The sequence below is a fragment of the Cimex lectularius genome, unplaced genomic scaffold, assembly GCF_000648675.2.
Source record: "Cimex lectularius strain Harlan isolate CLEC.00 unplaced genomic scaffold, Clec_2.1 scaffold93, whole genome shotgun sequence".
Taxonomy (NCBI): domain Eukaryota; kingdom Metazoa; phylum Arthropoda; class Insecta; order Hemiptera; family Cimicidae; genus Cimex; species Cimex lectularius.
This window is the reverse complement of record NW_019392669.1, coordinates 926,188-945,947: the sequence shown is the minus strand read 5'-3', so window position 1 is coordinate 945,947 and position 19,760 is coordinate 926,188. Positions and strand designations below refer to the sequence as shown.

General features: G+C 35.5%; 1 protein-coding gene across 1 annotated transcript; it reads left to right on the top strand.

Moving 5' to 3' along the window:
- The first annotated feature begins 1,010 nt into the window (after positions 1-1,010).
- Positions 1,011-19,228, top strand: LOC106672091 (cuticle protein 19-like). Its single transcript, XM_024225238.1, has 4 exons — positions 1,011-1,033; positions 14,694-14,798; positions 14,863-15,035; positions 18,685-19,228. The coding sequence occupies exons 1-4, from the start codon at positions 1,013-1,015 to the stop codon at positions 18,938-18,940; spliced, it is 555 nt and encodes a 184-aa protein (XP_024081006.1). The 5' UTR covers positions 1,011-1,012; the 3' UTR covers positions 18,941-19,228.
- The last annotated feature ends 532 nt before the right edge of the window (positions 19,229-19,760 follow it).

Here is a 19,760-nt window from a genome sequence, read left to right as displayed (position 1 = left end):
TAATTTCACTTTTTTAGTATATTTTAATTTTTAAGCATCTTTGCATTTAAGCATTTTTGAAACATCCGGATAGATACCTCGGTGATCTATCTACTAATCTAGTCACTGTGCCCAAGATCGCCAAAATATTCACCAACAAATTGCCATAAATGGTCTGAGGCTTGCGCTAACATTTTGGTTATTGACCACGGTCTTTTTTTAATATATATTGTATTATATTGATTCATTTAAATATTTACTTATTTTTTCATAATATCACAATGAATCCTCCTGTTTAGATAAATTTAGAATTGCAGCCATCCTATATCAATTTAAGTATTTATTCACTAATAGTTATAAATTATATTTTTTATTAATTTTATAAATGATACGTTTTAGAATATAAATAATTTTTATTTGGAGATAGTGAGATGCGTCTGGTGTGACGTAGATTTAGAAAAACATTTTGTTTATCGCGCCAACGTTTCGATCTTCGAGATCATCTTCAGAGCCTGTTTTTCTAAACCAACGTCACACCAGACCGCTTCTCACGATCTCCGAATAATCATTAACTAACGGTCACTAAACACCACACATAAATAATTTAAACAAAAAGTAATTTACAATTGTTTTGAAGAAAGTGAGTTTCAACTGCGTAATTCGAGCAACCAGGGTTTACAATTTTAATAGTGTATTATTTATAGGATTTTATTATAGTTTAGGAAGAGGAAATGATAAAATTCGATAATTTATTAAATTCACAAACTTCGTTAAAACGGTGATAAAAATGAGCCTTGATATTACAACCCCGTCAATCTGGATCGTTTTCCGCCCCTCGGGGTCGGCGAATAAACGGGCCAAAAATTCTCCCCAATTTCCCTGGCAAACGCCCTTTGCTCAATTGTCCACGGAAAGAAATGGCAAAAAAAAAAAAAATCCCGAGATTTGGTTTTTACCCGGACCCGTTAGAGGGAGCGCGTAGGTGGGGCTCGTATATAAAACCAATGGACCGGATTCCCCCTATTACACCAACATGAAGCCGGCCGCAATCCAGGTAGGATTTACAAATCGCCAATTTTCGTAATTGTATCCCATTATGAGACAAGCATAAACTCGGTGTCGTGATATTATCACCAATATAAAATCAGCGATGACACATAATATTTGCTCAGGACAACTGTACATACACGATATCCTTACCCCTAGGGGTGCGAAATTTGACAATCTTTTCCTTAAATTTTCTTTTCTATATTAAGACACTACAAAAATATTAGTTCTTATTTTTTATCTATTAACATTGTCCATTTAAATTGTCAATAATATTTTAATTTATTTAAAATTTGTCACCATCTTTATTGCAAGAATTTTCAAACCTAACAACTGGTATAAATATTTAAAAAAATTCCTTCATAACTTATAAATACTTTAATTTTTGGCCCAATTTGAAGATTTACAACGATGGGGAGGGACATAATCAGGCTAAACATTCATGAAACAAAAACCAAATAAATATATTTTTCAAATTACTAACTTTTTCCACATCGATCACAATTAAATTGATCCATTTTCTAATTAAACAATTTGTTTTTAAATAATTCAACAGTTTAGCGAATTTATATCAAAATGTGCAGAAATCTAATAAATCTTTTCAAAAAATCTTCAAATAACACTTTCCTCAGTTTAGACAATTTTTAAGTCAATCAGAATCACTAGCTCTATCTGAGAAATTCTTTTCAGCACAATCTCCAAAATAACATTTTCCTAGGTTTGTTAAATTTTTAATTCAATCTGAATTATCAGATATATCCAAGGAAATCTTTCCTACAAAAATCTTCAAAAAATCAAACACTTTCCTTAGTTTAGTCAATTTTTAAATCAATCAGAATCACTAGTTGTATCTGAGAAAGTCTTTTCTGTGCAATCTTCAAAATAACATTTTTCTAGGTTTAATCAATTTTTAGACAGTGAGAATCACTAGCTAGCTGTATCTGAGGAAGTCTTTTCTGCACAATGTTTAAAATAAGATTTTCTTAGGTATGTTAAATTTTTAATTCAATCTGAATTATCAGATATATCCAAGGAAATCTTTTTTAAAAAAATCTTCAAAAAATCAAACACTTTCCTCAGTTTAGTCAATTTTTAAGTCAATCAGAATCACTAGCTCTATCTGAGAAAGAGTTTTCTGGTCAATCTTCAAAATAACATTTTCCTAGGTTTAATAAATTTTTAAGTTAATTCGAATTATCAGATATATCCTAGGAAATCTTTTCTACAAAAATCTTCAAAAAAAACAAACACTTTCCTCAGTTTAATCGATTTTGAAGTTCATCAAAATCACTAGTTAGATCCTAAGACGTCTTTTCTAAATAATCTTCAAAGTAATAATTTCCTCAGTTTAATCAATATTGAGATCAATAAGAATCACTTGCTGTATATGAGGAAGTCTTTTTTGCACTATTTTCGAATAACACTTTCCTCAGTTTTGTCAGTTTTTAAGTCAATATTCTTTCAGGAATTCTTTTTAAAGATTCTTCTAAAATTTAAATTTTTTAAAAATTCTTCTAAAGAATCTTTAGAAGAATTCCTCAGTTTTATCAATTAAAATCATATAAGGAAGAAAATTTTTTTTTCGAAATCAAATAAATTATTAATCTGGAAACGCTATTAGACGAAATTTTATGTACATGGTCGGGTACACTAGAGGATCTGAAAAAATTCTTCTAATTAATTAATTTTTTAATACTATGGTATAAATTTTACGCTGGAAATAAATAAAGATGGTTTTTTAAACTTTTTTGACTGTCCATAAATTAATTAATATAAGATATAATATAGAAAACCCACAACTACAGACACCATGATACCAGCAGATTCTTATCACCCAAGGACCCAAAAGCTGCTGAATTCATTTGGCTCATAGATCGTATGTTAAAACTCCATTAACACCTGCTAGTTATAAAAAAGAATTAAAAACAATTAAAACCTTGGCTAAAAGCAATGGATATCAAGAAATATATTATTATAGGTTGCTAGTAAAAATAATAAAAAAATTAACTTTATAAAAAGCAAAAGACTTAGCCACCCTACCAAAAAAGAATCATTGGGTTTTCGTTTTTTGCCATACATTGGTGAATTATCAGAAAAAGTTAGTAAAATGCTTAACCAAAAATGTTTTAGAGTAGTTTTTAGAGGTGCTTGTTCACTTAGAAACATTCTTTCAAAATTGATAACTTGACAAAAAGCAGGGTCTGCAAACTTAATTCTAATGATAGCGATATTAAATATATAGGACAAACAAGAGTTGAAGATCACTTGCATTAAATTGAACGAGTTTTTGAAATTTAAGGACCATCTAAAAGAAAAAACAACAACACAATTTCAATTAAAATATAAATACAAAAATGTTTCACAGTTTGAACAAAGAGAGGACACTAAATTCGTATGAACATTTGAGAAATTTGAAATAAATTTTGTAAAATTAAACTTGGAGATAAATGGATAAATAAGGTAATAAATTTTGATTTTTCTCCTATTTTTACACATGTCCTCAATAATATTTGACGTATAAATTAATCACCAATTTAAAGTTATTTTCTTACACTATTTATTAGGATAATTATTCAGAAATCGTGAGATTCGGTCTGGTGTGTTGTAGGTTTCAGAAAAACATTTTCTTTTTCGTGCCAACGTTTCCATCTTTATTGAGACCATCTTCAGGGCCTCGGATTTACAAACATTTTTATATTCAATCAAAGTATTTGTTTGTTAAGTGTAAACAATGTTTGTAAATCCGAGGCCCTGAAGATGATCTCAATAAAGATCGAAACGTTGGCACGATAAAGAACATGTTTTTCTGAAACCTACATCACACCAGACCGCATCTCACGATTTCTGAATAATTATCAATTAACGGTCACTAATCACCACACATATTAGGATAATATTTAGTTGTATATGTAATTCATATTTTTGCATGTTCACCCTAATAATTCGTCGAGATATGTTTGTCACTCCTTCAAACTGATGATGAGCGTTTAATGCTCGAAATCCGGTCGTTGTAAACAACAAATCAGTGATCACCATTCACAAAAAGTAGAAAAGTACGTTTTCAATTTTATTCCCGTATCTAAGATTTTTTCTTAGAAATTTTATTATGCAAGAAAAAGAGACAATTATTTTGCAAACAAAGACTGAAAAAGTCTAGTTTCATTAGTGTGCTTACTAGATTTAAAATCCAGTTTTGCTCCCTAACTCAAAACACTTCCTGGAAATAGCCCCCTTAATCCTCGGGTTGGAAGAAGAGTCAATTAAAGTCATTATCTCAACGTAAGGGTGCCAATTATTATCACAAAACAAACCCGCAAATTACGCATTCTCGTCAGTATTAATAATCTACATAAAATTAACGTAATATTTTTTAGTTTTATAAACGTTCATTTTAGTCAAATTATATGCAAGAAATTTAGTTTTAGTATCCTTATCTATTACTTGCTCTTTTCTGGGAAAAAACTTCGCAAGAAAATATGAAATATTCAGATTAGTTAAGACAATCAGAAAGCACAATTTTCATAAGAAGCTTTTTGAGTTTAGCCAATTATAACGTATTATAAATATGCTTAATAATAAATTTTAAGAAATAATAAAATGATATATTAAAATTATAAGTCAATCACAATCACTAAATCTACGTATGAAGAAGATCAAGTATATATCATAAAAGTACTATTATTTTAACGACTTTATGGTATATAAAAATTACCTAAACATCTCATCTAGAGAAAAAAAAAGAAAAAAGAAAAAAAAGAAGAAATTTCAGAAAATATTTTCCTCAGTTTGGTCAGTTTTCAGTCAACCTGAATCACGGTTTATCCTAGGAGGTCTTTCCTTTTTGATTCTTGGGAGAATATTTTTCACAGGTTGTCAATTAAAATCAGTAGGGCTATTCAGGAAAGAAGAAAAGTCTTTTCTACAGGATCTTCACCTTCCATTTTCCTCAGTTGGTCAATATGAAGTCAATTAAAATTTCTAGCTATATCCAAGGAAATGTTTTGCAAAGAATTGTTACTCCTAATTTTAGGTAATTTTAAATACCTCCTTTTGGTAAAGTTTAAATACCTTGAATAAGTAACTCTTTTCTAAAAGGTGGCTCTACTACAGATTTTAAACCACTTTGTACAAAAGTGAATCTACATACTCACCCCAACTTCACCATATCTGTCAGTAGCTCTTTCCAGAGAAGTCTTGTGTACAGAACCTCGAAGTAACAGTTCTTCAGTTTAGTCAATTATTATCAATAGATATGGAAGGAGGTGTATTTTCAACTGAATTTTACTTTCTCCCTTCATAACCTTCAAGCAACACTGACCTGAGCTTAGTCAATTTGAAGTCAGAGTCATTAGCTATATACAAGGAAGTTATCATCTAGAAACTTCAAATAAGTCTTCAGTTTGTCAATTACCCCATTAAAATCACTAACTCTATCCAAGGAATAGAATTGTTATGAGATGGGGTGAGTGTCAATTCACTTTTGGGAAAAAATTGTTCTACACACAAAACTACTTCTTCTATTTACTAATTTCTGTTAGTAGTACATGCTTTTCCAAAAAGTGGCTATCCAAGGAATTCTTTTCCACACGAACGAATAATCAAAACACTTTCCTCAGTTTAGTCATTAAGTCAATCAAAATCAATAGCTCTTCCGAAGAGTAATGTCTACATAGTCTTCAAGTAACCGAGTGTTCTGTTTAGTCAATTAATATCAATAGTGTTAGGAAGCAAGAGTAATTTTAACTGAATTTTACTTGTTTTCCTTCAGAATCTTGAAATAACACTTTTCTCAGTTTAGTCAATAAGTCAATCAAAATCAGTAGCTCTTCCGAAGAAAGTTATGTCTACAAATCTTTAAATAACCGACTCTTCAGTTTAGTCAATTAATATCAATAGTGTTGAGGAAAGAGAGTAATTTCAACTGAATTTTACTTGTTTTCCTTCAGAATCTTCAAATTATACTTTCAGTTTAGTCAATTAAAGTCAATTAGAATAACTAGTTCTTTTAAAATAAGTGGTGGGTGTTGATCACAATCACTTGGTCAATATCTAGTAGACTTGACCACTGAACTTCAAAATTTCCTTAATTTAATCAATTAAAATCTCTTGAGCTCAAGTATGTCTTTTCCAAAGATTTTTCAATTTTTTTTTTCGTTTTAGACAATTTCCAGTCAATCAGATCACACTTTAACCAATGATCTCCTTTCTGCAGAGTCAGTAGATCTATCCAAAGCTTTTTTTCACGCAATCTTCAATCAAGACTTTATTTTCAATCATATATCAGAAAATTGGCAATGGGTCAATTAAGGATCGATGCAAACATAAATACTATGTTAAGAGGTTGTTTACAGTTAATAAATAAAATAAACATTAACCAAAAATGAATAGAATAAAATTGTCTGTCCTTGTTAGTTTTGTCGCGAAATCCGGCCCAATTAAGCCGGACGTGATTCAGAAAAAAGTCCCAAGCCTGTTGACAACCGCATAAAATGACTAATATAATAAAGCCCTGCGTCCTTTCTCCCTCCATGGACGAGATTTTGCTTCTACTTATATATACATATATGTGTATATTTTTTCCCTTCCAGCTCGTTTGTTTTCATTTCTGACGAGGAATTTCTTGAAAAAGACTCGCGTATTTCATGAATTATTTATTATCTTAGGTTCAGGGGTAGACGAGAAATTATGCAAATCTTGAAAATTCTTTTTTGAGCCGAGTTCGCGGAGAAAAAAGAGCATCGGTCCTAGCCGAGAATGGTTTATTCAAGATGTTCGGGAAAACCTTTGAAAAGGCCTGGTTTAATTAAAGAAAGTTATTTTTCTATGGCGTACTGTCTGTAAAGCGCGTTCTGCTCGACTCAAATTCGGTTGTTTAACTTATTAAAGTTTTTTGTATGCGTTTGTTTGATCTTGTTTCTTCGTTTGATAAAATAATATGTACTTATAATTCAATAAGAAGAGTCATTAATTTTAAATTTATTAGGTTTCGTGGTCCGCTTGACTAAATAAATTCTTTTCAATTAAATCTTTAATTAAGGTTTTGGTTGAGATAAAAAAGTCAGTGTCACTAGCGGGATTCGAACCCACGACATCCGGCTAAATACGCCGCTACTCTACCACTTGAACTCCACTCAGACACCAACTTCCCATCTCAACACACCTTTTGAATTTTCCTTCTTTTCTGCCTTTTTTCAAATGTCGTATAATCTATTTGATTCTCGGCGACAAATGATCAAAAATGAGGGAAAATTCAAAAGGTTGGGTTGAGAAGGGAAGTTAGTGTCCGAGTGGATCGAGGTCACGATAGCTCAGGTGGTTAGAGCAGCGGCGTATTAAGCCGAAGGTCGTGGGTTCGAATCCCGCTTATGACACTGCCTTTTTATCTCAACCAAAACCTTATTTAAAGATTGACTTTAGGGGGCGTCGGTGGTCGCAACGGTTTAGGCGTTGACACGGCGCTCATCACTGTAAGGTAAAGGTCCCGGGTTCGAAGCCAGCGGCCCTCCATTCGAACCCAACATACTTGCAAATGGGCTTTTTTTCAAAAACACCGGCACCCTGAGGGTTTATATGACCTCTGCTGTTGCGAACCCTCGTAAAAAAACAAAGCAAAATAAAAAAGATTGACTTTAAACTAGAAACTGTTTTCTACAGAAATGGTGTTAGAATTTGTAAAAAAAGTTTGTCTCTATCATTCACCCTGCCCAATAAGATAAATTCCAATATGTAAGAGCTAGTCGTACCATTGAAATATATATAATTAAAATAAACTATTATAAATGCAAAGATTATCAAGCGAGAATAGGCGGACGCATGATCATGACATAACTTCCATATGTGCCTGTAAATAAAAATATACCAGGACGAAACCTTTGACTAAAAAGTTACGACTTATGACACAACTCAGCATAAACTGTGCCAAATTATTGTCTGTTGGACTGTTTTGTGAGTAGTTTTTCAATTGACAAGAAATGTACTGGGTTTGATCCGACTTAGCTTTTCCTATCGATGTAGGGATTTCTTGAGTTGAAAGACACCATTGTTCCAAGACTCCCCAGGTTGGAATCCGTTACTTTTTCATCCTGTTCGCTAACGCAACTGCCCACACGGTACTGAGAAATAATTCGACTGAGGATTCTCGCATGCAGATCGACGCCCTGAACTCACAAACCGCCGACGCCGTCCCCAGTTCGATTTAGATGCAAATAGACGCGACGTGACGTGTTTTTTAACCTCTTTATCATAGTCCGAGTCGGAAGGATAAACCACCGGGGCGAAAAAAAAAGAAAAAAACCGATGCCCACACCGGAATCCCACCGGCGACTTTAGATTTATGCCCTGGGAGATAAACGCGTCGAGACTTTGCAAATCCATCCCATTGGGTTCATTAACGCCGGATTAACCCTGAAAGATTTATCCTTTTAGCGTGTCATGTAGGTGGAATAAATACATACTAAAGTATATCATTAAATTACAATACAAAACGTTTTTTTCGTGGACGGGAGGGTAGTTTTGCTGAATAAGTCATGCCTTAACAATCCAGAAGTTTTCATACACCTTTTGTTAAAAGATGCTTTCTAAGCTGGCCTTTGAAGCCTCTTCTTCTTTTAGCTGTCAACTATTTTTTTTACATTCAAAATTTAATTGTGTGATGACATATGGCGGACTGGTCGGCAACGTGTTGATAGGGAATGATGAATGATTACAACCCTCTGGGTCTCATTGTGATCGATCATTATCATCATTAATGGACGGTTCATGTTCTTGCTTATCTTTTTTGAACTGGATCAGCGATGACCAAAACACTGTTTAACTTAGAAAATTAATTTAATCAAATCATTATAGGAACAATTACATAATACTGCTACTATTGTGATTTTAAAATTAATAATGTATCGACTTTATTAATAAATTCGTTAGATTTCGTGGTCCGATTGACCAAATAACATCTTTCAATTAATTAATCTTTATGTAAGGTATTGGTTGAGATAAAAAAAGTGTCACGAGCGGGATTCGAACCCACTACCTTCGGCTAAATACGCCGCTGCTCTACCATTTGAGCTATCGTGACTTCTATCCACTCGGACACTAACTTCTCATCTCAACCCAACCTCGTAATTTCCCTCCTTTTTGCCATTTTTCAAGTGGATCGAGGTCACGATAGCTCAAGTGGTAGAGCAGCGGCGTATTTAGCCGAAGGTCGTGGGTTCGAATCCCGCCCGTGACACTGACTTTTTTATCTCAACCAATACCTTAAATAAAGATTAATAAATTTTACATTGACGGGTATTTTAAATATATCGAACAATATTGAAACTGCCCAATGAAGTTAAGGTTGGAATGTGGAATCGACAATGGAAAAGTGTCATCCCTTGGATCTATATAGAGTGCAAGTGGGCACAAGAGCTACTATGGATTTGGGTTATGATTATTCGAAAGAATTAAAGTATCGTTAAATTTTTTGTTTTGTGATAGTGATTGTATTTATTTGCGTGAATGCATTCGGGTTAGAAGGCTTCTCTTTTTCTCAGTATTTCTGTACCTCTACCATTTTGTGTTCCTCGCTCGTATATATTTTTCTCTCCCTCGTCTTCCTTTTTGCCTCTTGCTTCTCTCTCTGCCTGTTTCCGTTTGAATTCTCGGTCCCTTCATTCATTTTTTCTGTTCACTTAGGTTTTAAGGTCTGTCAATTCTCTTTTTCCCCTCTAAGTTTTACTTTTCACATTTTGTTTTTTCTCTCTATTCTTCTTCCCCTCTCTCTTTCACTCCCTCTTTTTCTAGGTATGTCTATATCTTTACATTATTTTTTCCTCTTTCGTTTTTTCTTTGTCCCTTGCTCGCTCTTTCTAAATCTGTCTGCCTGTTTGTGTTTCTTTTTTCTTTCTCTCTCACTCACCCTCACTCACTATTTTTCTTTGTATTTCTGTATCTCCACCTCTATTTTTCTTCTCTCGTTTTTTCTTTGTCTCTTGCTCTCTCTGTTTAGTTCTTTGCCTGCTTGTGTATTTCTTCTGTCTGTCTGTCTGTCTCTCTCTCTCTCTCTCTCTCTCTCTCTCTCTCTCTCTCTCTCTCTNTCTCCTTCCGTTTTTCTTTGTCTCTTGCTCTCTCGGTTTGCATGGTTGCGTTACTTTTCTCTCTCTCTCTCTCTCTCTCTCTCTCTCTCTCTCTCTCTCTCTCTCTCTCTTCCACACGCTGACTTTTTCTCGGTATTTCTGTGGTGCTGTCTCTCTCCGTTTTTCTTTGTCTCTTGCTCTCTCGGTTTGCATGGTTGCGTTACTTTTCTCTCTCTCTCTCACTCTCTCTCTCTCTCTCTCTCTCTCTCTCTCAACATTCAGTACGTCTGTTTTTATTTATTGTGTATTTATATAATGTATACTGGATGAATGTAAATAAGCCAACAAGAAAAAGAACATTATAATAATGCAAAGCTTTGGGTTCCTCAGGCCATATAATTTCACAAAAGTTTTCTGTTAATTTTTTAAAAAAACTCACAGCGCTTCTCAAAACAAGAATAACCAGAATCTTTCTCTTCTTTAAATTAAGTTATTCGTAACACGCTAGGGACTTATTTTTAACTGGTAATTCTTAGCCTTCTGCATTCTTCCGAAAATGGCAGTTTGCACTCCGCTCCGCCGGTCCGAGACAAGTCATTAATTTTCGACACTCGCGAACCGCGAAGAGGCCGTTTTAAAGTCTTCCATCAAGTCCTCTCGTGCTTAAAAGCCCGCGAGCGGAACGTGAGAAAAGGACGTCGCGTGGGCGCTGTCCTCCTCCTTTTTTCACCCACTATCGCAATTACCGTAAGATTTGACCGGGTTGAAGCAGAGGTGGAAGAATTTTATAATAAAGTTTAATCAAACGGAGCCGGCCTTGGAGAGTTCGTTTGCCCCTCGGCTACTATTTTACAGGTGAAACCTAGACGCAAATTTTCTTAATTTAATGATGAGGACAAAGAAAAAACAGGACCTCCAAGGTGGCAATTTATTTGTGGTCGAGCACGTCCGCAGTCCGCTCCTTTCCCAGGTCGGCTCGTCAACTGGTTCTTTTTTTATATCTTTTGCCTTTGTCTAAACATTGGCTTATTAAAGACAAGCGGATTTTCTTCTCCTTCCTTATTTCTTCTACCAGAAATTATATCTAAAATAGGAAGAAGTGTCATCGATCCTTTACTGGAGTTCCAGTTCGGACGGCTTACGGACTTGCGATTGCAAAGAACTGTACTTTTCTACTCTTAAGATGGTAAATGGTGACAGTTAACATTAAGTTATTAGATTTGTATAGTAAAATATACAAAAAAGATAGATAGGATTTATAGGTACATAAAAAGGATAGATAGAAAGAAAGATGAATAGATAGATAGAAATGGAGGGAAAGAGAGTGAGGGAGGGAAGAAGGGAGGGAGGGAGGGAGGGGANTATATATATATATAGAGAGAGAGAGAGAGAGAGAGAGAGAGAGAGGAGAGAGAGTGAGGAGAGAGAGATAATAGTACATAATTAATTGAGTAATTATAAAATTAAGAATAAGTTGATAAAAATAATTTAAAAAATATGTAGAATGTCAGTTGTTTCAGGTTTGTTTTTGTAGTTTTTCAACATAGACTGATAGTTACAACAAATATAACGAGCTATGATTGTCAAAAACCCATGCAAGAAACCGTGTAATGTTAAGTTTTTAGCCCAGAAAATTTTTTTTTAGACTTATCGGAAGAATTTGTGTAAATTGTAAAAATGCACATGCTTTCAATAGACGATCATTCTTGAGTAATTAAGTAATTAAGTTGTACTGGTGTCTGTTCCACAGTATTAACCGAAAAAGTATTTCCATTTGTCAATTTAGATTAAAAAAATATCAAGTCTTCCGTGGCATTACTTTGTTTTTATTACGGGCTTTTCGGTCTGAATGGCACATCTTCACCAGCCCATGTCTAAATTTAGTCATTATCGACGAACTGGGTCCACATTCCATAACTAGAACCGAACTAACGCCACGGAAGACTTGGCTATTTTTTACCCTTTCTAAATTGGCAATTGGTATGTATTTTCTTAACAAAGATTTTTAAGAAGTATTAGCCAGCTATGATTGCCTAAAAATAATTTAAAATCGTCGTTTACTATTTTTGGGAAGAGGTTTTCTTTACTCGTGATGATGCAAGTCTGCGATGTCTTGTATCATTGAATGGTCTGATCATTTGTGATCGTTTTTAATTTGGTCATCATCAACCGATGAAGAACTCTTTATAAGAAGAAGAGTTTCTTTAGCTTTACAAGAGAGGAGATGAAGAGCTCTTTACTTGTTTTGTTAAATTTAATCAATGTTTGTAAATCTCAAATCTCAGGCCCTGAAGATGATCTCAATAAAGAAAATGTTTTTCTGAAACCTACATCACACCAGACCGCATCTCACGATATCTGAATAATCATCGACTAACGGTCACTAATCACCACACACTTCTGAACTTAGCAGAACAAGGACGATGTTTCTCGTATAGCATCATCATCACAAATTTTCCTAGCAGTCTGAATTTTTTTCCTTGCGTAATAAAAAACAATTAAATGACTCAACACACCATTTTCCTCCAATATGCAAAAATATCTTAACTAACTTTTTCGGAGTATGTAAACAATAATGTTTAAATAAACCTGCTCGCTTTCTTTAAGGATCTAAGACCATACAATCTTCCATCGTGTTTTGCATATATAAATTGCCCCACTATTTCACATTTTAATCCAATGAGAAGCCAGAGCAGCAGCCTACAGGCTCATAAGTGGACAACCATTTGCTAGGATAGGCCATGTAAATAAACAATGGGAACTGAGGGAGGAGATACAGGCAGATGCCATTCTAGGTATGCCGATTGATGCCACTACTTCAAAGTACAATTTCACCAAGAAGTACGAAGTACTGATACCGGAAGGGGAAGAATGGGCCAAAGGAACACCACTAAAGGCAAATTCCTATTGGTATACTGACGGCTACAAAACCGACAAGATTACGTGATCTGGGGTCTGTGGGATGAACCCCAAGCCCGAACTGACGGTAAACCTAGGCAAGTATGCTACAGTTTTTCAGTCTGAAATCATAGCGATTGAACAATGTGCCAGATAAATAAAAAGGGTAGGAATACATTCCCGGTAGATAGCCATTTTATCTGACAGCCAGGCAGCTCTCAGGGCCTTAGCCTCATGCGAGGCGAAGGCAAAGAGGGTTTGAAACTGCTCGGAGGCCTTGACGGAAGTCAGCGGCACTAATGACCTGACCCTGGCATGGATCCCTGGACCTTCGGGGCATAGAGGCAACGAAAAGGCTGACATGTTGGCCAAAAAGGGAGCCAACATGGATTCTATGGGCCCAGAACCCTACTGCAGCCTAGCAGCCTGCCACAAAAGAGGATACATCCTAAAATGGATCCTTAATGAATCCAAAACCTGGTGGAACAATACCACAGGTATGACCGCGAAGGACCATCCAAAAAACTTTCAACAGAATTACCGGAAAGCAACTGCAACCGAACCAGGATTCTAGTTGGACTCCTGAGAGGCACTGCCACTTAAGAAAGGACATGCACCGCATAGGAGTACAGACAGAAGAAACACAGTGCAGATACTGCCAGGAAGAGGAGGAGACCGCAGAACACATTTTATGTTTCTGTGAAGGTCTATGTAGGTGCAGGTTCTTGCAACTAGGACAAGAAAAACCACAAGCAAAATCCTACACCAAGGAGCCGCTGGAAAAGATGTGGAGGCTGGTTAATGACCTGAAGCTTGCCAATGAGTTATAAATAATAGAGGAGCACGACAGATCTTCCTAAGACGAGGTGCAGAAGCCCTTGTGGCCGCCTCATCGCTATCTCTATCCCTAACCTTTTCAGAGTATGTAAACAATGTCTAAATAAACCTACTCGCTTTCTTTAAGGATCTAAGACCTTACAATCTTCCATCGTGTTTTGCATATATACATTGATTTCTCTATATGCCGGACATGGTATTTAGTCTGAAAGTGTGTGTACATGAGTTAGCCACGTCTTCTTCTATTCAAATCCGCTAATGTCCAGCGTCTACTAATCTACTTGATACTCTATATGCTCACTGACCGCACTTATTATGCATTTATGTTAGAATTTTCTTACATTCGATAGAAGTTTAAGCATTTGCATATTTTTATTGTGAAACATGCTTCCTGGAAAATTTAATGGCACTTGGCTTCCATCGGATGCCCGAGGGTGCGTCAAAATTCGACAATTAAGATCTATTCAAGATTGCTCTAATCAATAAATCAATAATTGTGTCTAGAAGGAATTTTTCAGCGTGTGGGATGGTATAATTTACGCTCTGATATGAGACGCAACTATGAATACCAAATATATTCAACAATTGAGGTTCTTTAAAAGAATCACCAAAACTTATCACTCATATTTAAAGGATGATATTTGAATTTATGCTGAAATACTGTCTGCAATTTTATATGGTTTAATTTGGGCGTCAACATGGACATTGTAACTAGTAGTATTGCCTTGACCTAAAACATACTCCTGATTTAAAGAAACAGCGAAACTAGGCGGACGTGGATGATCAGAGGCCTATCTTAAGCCACATACATTTAGTTTATGTGTCAATGAATTATAAATTAAAGTCAGTCTAAATGGTAATATTTTTTTCTGCTGACAGTTGCTGTTCATAGCAGTTCCTGCTGTTCTTTCATTTCCTCTGTCCCAAACGCCAGTGCAGCAAAACAATGACGGCTGGCTGTCCTACTTCAACTGGGAAAATCAGGTGAGTTATCTCTAATTGTATTTTGCGAAATAAAAAGAGATCTGCCCAATGTTACTGTTCGCAGGGCCCTGGCACTTATTCTTTCGGCTACGAGATAGAAGACCCGAAGACGGGCAACGTCCAGTTCAGGCACGAAGAGAAGTACCCGAACGGGACGGTCAGGGGCAAGTACGGCCTCGTCGAACCGGACGGCAACGTCAAAGTTGTACATTATACCGCCGACGAGTATGGCTACAGGTGAGGGATAGTTTCAAATAATTTTTAGTAAAATGCTATAAATGCCCGAAATTTCAACGAACCGTTTTTACCGGCTTGCCTGGTTGTCCAACTTGAAAATTGGTTCCCTACGACAATATCGTCCGCAAAAGACAGTGGATAAGGATCGACCACTCCACTAACAGATCCGAAAGAAGGAGATAGAGAACGAGAGTGAAAAAAGTGAGATGGAGAAGTGAAGAAAAAAGAAAGCAGGGAGAGTGAGAGAGAGAGAGAGAGTGAACAGAAACACACAAATAGGCAGACAGAAAATTGAACAATGTAGAGCAAGAGACAAAGAAAAAATATGAGAAATGAAAAAATAGAGGTGGAGATACAGAAATACAAAGAAAAATAGTGAGTGATGGTGAGTGAAAGAGAGAGAGAAAGAGAGAGAGAGAGAGAGAGAGAGAGAGAGAGAGAGAGAGAGAGAGAGCTAGAGAGAGAGAGAGAGAGAGAGAGAGAGAGAGAGAGAGAGAGAGAGAGAGCTAGAGAGAGAGAGAGAAAGAGAGAGAGAGAGAGAGAGAGAGAGAGAAAAGAAACACACAAACAGGCATACAATAATTAGAAAGAGAGAGCAAGAGACAAAGAAAAAACAAAAGAGGAAAAAAAAGGTACAGACATAGAAATACCTAGTAAAAGAGGAAGGGGGAGAGGGATAGAGAGAGAAAAAAAACAACAACGTGAAGAGTAAAAATTAGAGGGGAAACAATCAGACAGGTCATTAAACACAAAGAAGAGAGCGAAAGACAAAGAGTGAAAGAGAACGAGAAAGAAGGATAGTTGAGAGAAAAAAACAGATAACGAGATAAAGAAATATAAAGAAAAAGACAGAATTAAGAGAGATATAAAGAAAAGAGTGAGAGAGAAAGTAAGAAGTGGAGAAACACAATGTGAAGAGCAGAAATAAAAGAAGGAAACAGAGAATTAACGGGAAAACAGGCAGACAAAGAATTGAACAGAGTGAGCGACGTCAATGAGAAAAACGAGGGAAAGAAAGTGAAAGAAGATAAATAAATATATAACAAAAATTATCACCAGAAAGAGTAAGTAAAGAAAGAAAAAGAAAGAAAAGACAGAGAGAAAGAGAATAAAAACCTAAGTGAAGAGAGNAGAGAGGAGAGGATGAACAAAAACACACAAACAGGCAGACAGAAAATTAAACAGGAAGGGCAAAGGGCAAAGAAAAAAGTGAGGGAGACAATAGATACAGAAGCACCGAGAAAAAATGTGAGTAAGAGAGGAAGAAAGAGAGAGAGAGAGAGAGAGAGAGACAGTGCAGATACTGCCAGGAAGAGGAGGAGACCGCAGAACACATTTTATGTTTCTGTGAAGGTAGGTGTAGGTTCTTGCAACTAGGACAAGAAAAACCACAAGCAAAATCCTACACCAAGGAGCCGCTGGAAAAGATGTGGAGGCTGGTTAATGACCTGAAGCTTGCCAATGAGTTATAAATAATAGAGGAGCACGACAGATCTTCCTAAGACGAGGTGCAGAAGCCCTTGTGGCCGCCTCATCGCTATCTCTATCCCTAACCTTTTCAGAGTATGTAAACAATGTCTAAATAAACCTACTCGCTTTCTTTAAGGATCTAAGACCTTACAATCTTCCATCGTGTTTTGCATATATACATTGATTTCTCTATATGCCGGACATGGTATTTAGTCTGAAAGTGTGTGTACATGAGTTAGCCACGTCTTCTTCTATTCAAATCCGCTAATGTCCAGCGTCTACTAATCTACTTGATACTCTATATGCTCACTGACCGCACTTATTATGCATTTATGTTAGAATTTTCTTACATTCGATAGAAGTTTAAGCATTTGCATATTTTTATTGTGAAACATGCTTCCTGGAAAATTTAATGGCACTTGGCTTCCATCGGATGCCCGAGGGTGCGTCAAAATTCGACAATTAAGATCTATTCAAGATTGCTCTAATCAATAAATCAATAATTGTGTCTAGAAGGAATTTTTCAGCGTGTGGGATGGTATAATTTACGCTCTGATATGAGACGCAACTATGAATACCAAATATATTCAACAATTGAGGTTCTTTAAAAGAATCACCAAAACTTATCACTCATATTTAAAGGATGATATTTGAATTTATGCTGAAATACTGTCTGCAATTTTATATGGTTTAATTTGGGCGTCAACATGGACATTGTAACTAGTAGTATTGCCTTGACCTAAAACATACTCCTGATTTAAAGAAACAGCGAAACTAGGCGGACGTGGATGATCAGAGGCCTATCTTAAGCCACATACATTTAGTTTATGTGTCAATGAATTATAAATTAAAGTCAGTCTAAATGGTAATATTTTTTTCTGCTGACAGTTGCTGTTCATAGCAGTTCCTGCTGTTCTTTCATTTCCTCTGTCCCAAACGCCAGTGCAGCAAAACAATGACGGCTGGCTGTCCTACTTCAACTGGGAAAATCAGGTGAGTTATCTCTAATTGTATTTTGCGAAATAAAAAGAGATCTGCCCAATGTTACTGTTCGCAGGGCCCTGGCACTTATTCTTTCGGCTACGAGATAGAAGACCCGAAGACGGGCAACGTCCAGTTCAGGCACGAAGAGAAGTACCCGAACGGGACGGTCAGGGGCAAGTACGGCCTCGTCGAACCGGACGGCAACGTCAAAGTTGTACATTATACCGCCGACGAGTATGGCTACAGGTGAGGGATAGTTTCAAATAATTTTTAGTAAAATGCTATAAATGCCCGAAATTTCAACGAACCGTTTTTACCGGCTTGCCTGGTTGTCCAACTTGAAAATTGGTTCCCTACGACAATATCGTCCGCAAAAGACAGTGGATAAGGATCGACCACTCCACTAACAGATCCGAAAGAAGGAGATAGAGAACGAGAGTGAAAAAAGTGAGATGGAGAAGTGAAGAAAAAAGAAAGCAGGGAGAGTGAGAGAGAGAGAGAGAGTGAACAGAAACACACAAATAGGCAGACAGAAAATTGAACAATGTAGAGCAAGAGACAAAGAAAAAATATGAGAAATGAAAAAATAGAGGTGGAGATACAGAAATACAAAGAAAAATAGTGAGTGATGGTGAGTGAAAGAGAGAGAGAGAAGAGAGAGAGAGAGAGAGAGAGAGAGAGAGAGAGAGAGAAGAGAGAGAGAGAGAGAAGAGAGAGAGAGAGAGAGAGCGACAGAAAAGAGGGATGAATAGTAAAAGTCTATCAGCTTAAGTTAAAACATACTTTATTTTGAAGTTTGATCATTTGGTCTTCGTATTCTCACTGTGGTATCATAGGCCAGATCAAAACCCGATAGGCAGAGCAAAATGATCAAAAATTACCAAACTGCAGGCTCTTCACCTTGCATATCATATGATGAAATATCACAATACTTTATTTGGTTCAATCCAGTACAACTTACTAATATGTAGTAAAAAATAATGGCAAATTTTTAAAAATATTTATTTAAATTATATTAAAAATTATTTAACAACATTCGATTGTTTTGTTTATAATTTATCACATTTTAATAACAATTTTCTGTGAACAGTTTGCTCATAAAAGTGATTTTATTTACTCCTATTAATTTAACAACACTATTGTGCCTTTAGGTTTTCAATGCGATAGAGAAACTTACCAATCTCAATGCTTTCAGGGCTAGGGTCGAGGACAGTTTGAGAGGAACCGTCAACCTCCCGTCACTGGAGACACCACTGTCGTCAAGCCAAGGTGGTCAAGGCGGATATTCACCGGAATACGTCTCCGCAGTCGGCGCAACAAACACGCTTGGGCAGAACGTCCAAGAGCAGCACACTCCTCCTAAATATACCGACGGGCAGTATTACGGAAATTATTATGTGAACCAGCCTAGTTCTGGCCAATATTACGATTATTTCTTCAGATCTAGATAATCTCAGATTTATTAAATTAATTTTTTTTCCATTATTTAAAGTTTAAGTTGCTCAATTAAGTTACTAACATTTTTTTTCTATTTCCACTAGATTTTTTGTGTTTGTAGTATGTAAAATTTGCTTTTTAAAATCTGTTAATTTATAATAATTTGCTTCTAGATTGGAAAACTGTGATATATATTTATTTGAATTATTTACTTTTTAAATAATTTACTATGTCAGTCAGAAATATGTTCACATTAAAGGAATCAATATTTGCAGTTTTTACAAATAAATGAAACATTAAAATTTCGGCATTTTATTTTTTATATTTGTACTTATTCATAAAATTAATTGATTGTTTTTTATAAACTCAACTCCGCACACATGCACATATGTACTGTGTCAAATCTTTAACTGTTGATTCTAATTTTTGTTCCCAGAGCATTTCTACCTTCTATTTGCACAATGAGATGTCCAAGGAGGAAATAGAACAAGCGATTTTAAATTTAGATACTAGAAAATTATCAATGGAAATCAATGAGGTGCCGGATATATTCCTGTCATTCTTGTTACTAATTGTGTACCATACTTCATTACGCTATTTCACTACATCCTCAGTAAATCTCTCAACAAGGATATTTTTCAACAATTCTGGAAATCAAAAAAATTACGTACTGTAACAAATATTTGTTACTACATTATTATTTTCATATCTTTTGCACAAGCAAAAAACTCCATAGAATAGTGAAACAGGCAAACTTTTTTTTTTTTTTTTTTTTTTTGGTGGGGGGTAAATTAGCACACAAGGTACGAAAACATAAAGGACATGGAAGGCATG

What these genes read in the sequence shown, in the direction of transcription:
- LOC106672091 (XM_024225238.1), top strand. Translation starts at nt 1,013, where the DNA reads ATGAAGCCGGCCGCAATCCAG. An exon ending in ACTTCAACTGGGAAAATCAG is followed by an intron (nt 14,799 to 14,862) that starts GTGAGTTATCTC and finishes TACTGTTCGCAG; the next exon opens with GGCCCTGGCACTTATTCTTT. An exon ending in GCCGACGAGTATGGCTACAG is followed by an intron (nt 15,036 to 18,684) that starts GTGAGGGATAGT and finishes CAATGCTTTCAG; the next exon opens with GGCTAGGGTCGAGGACAGTT.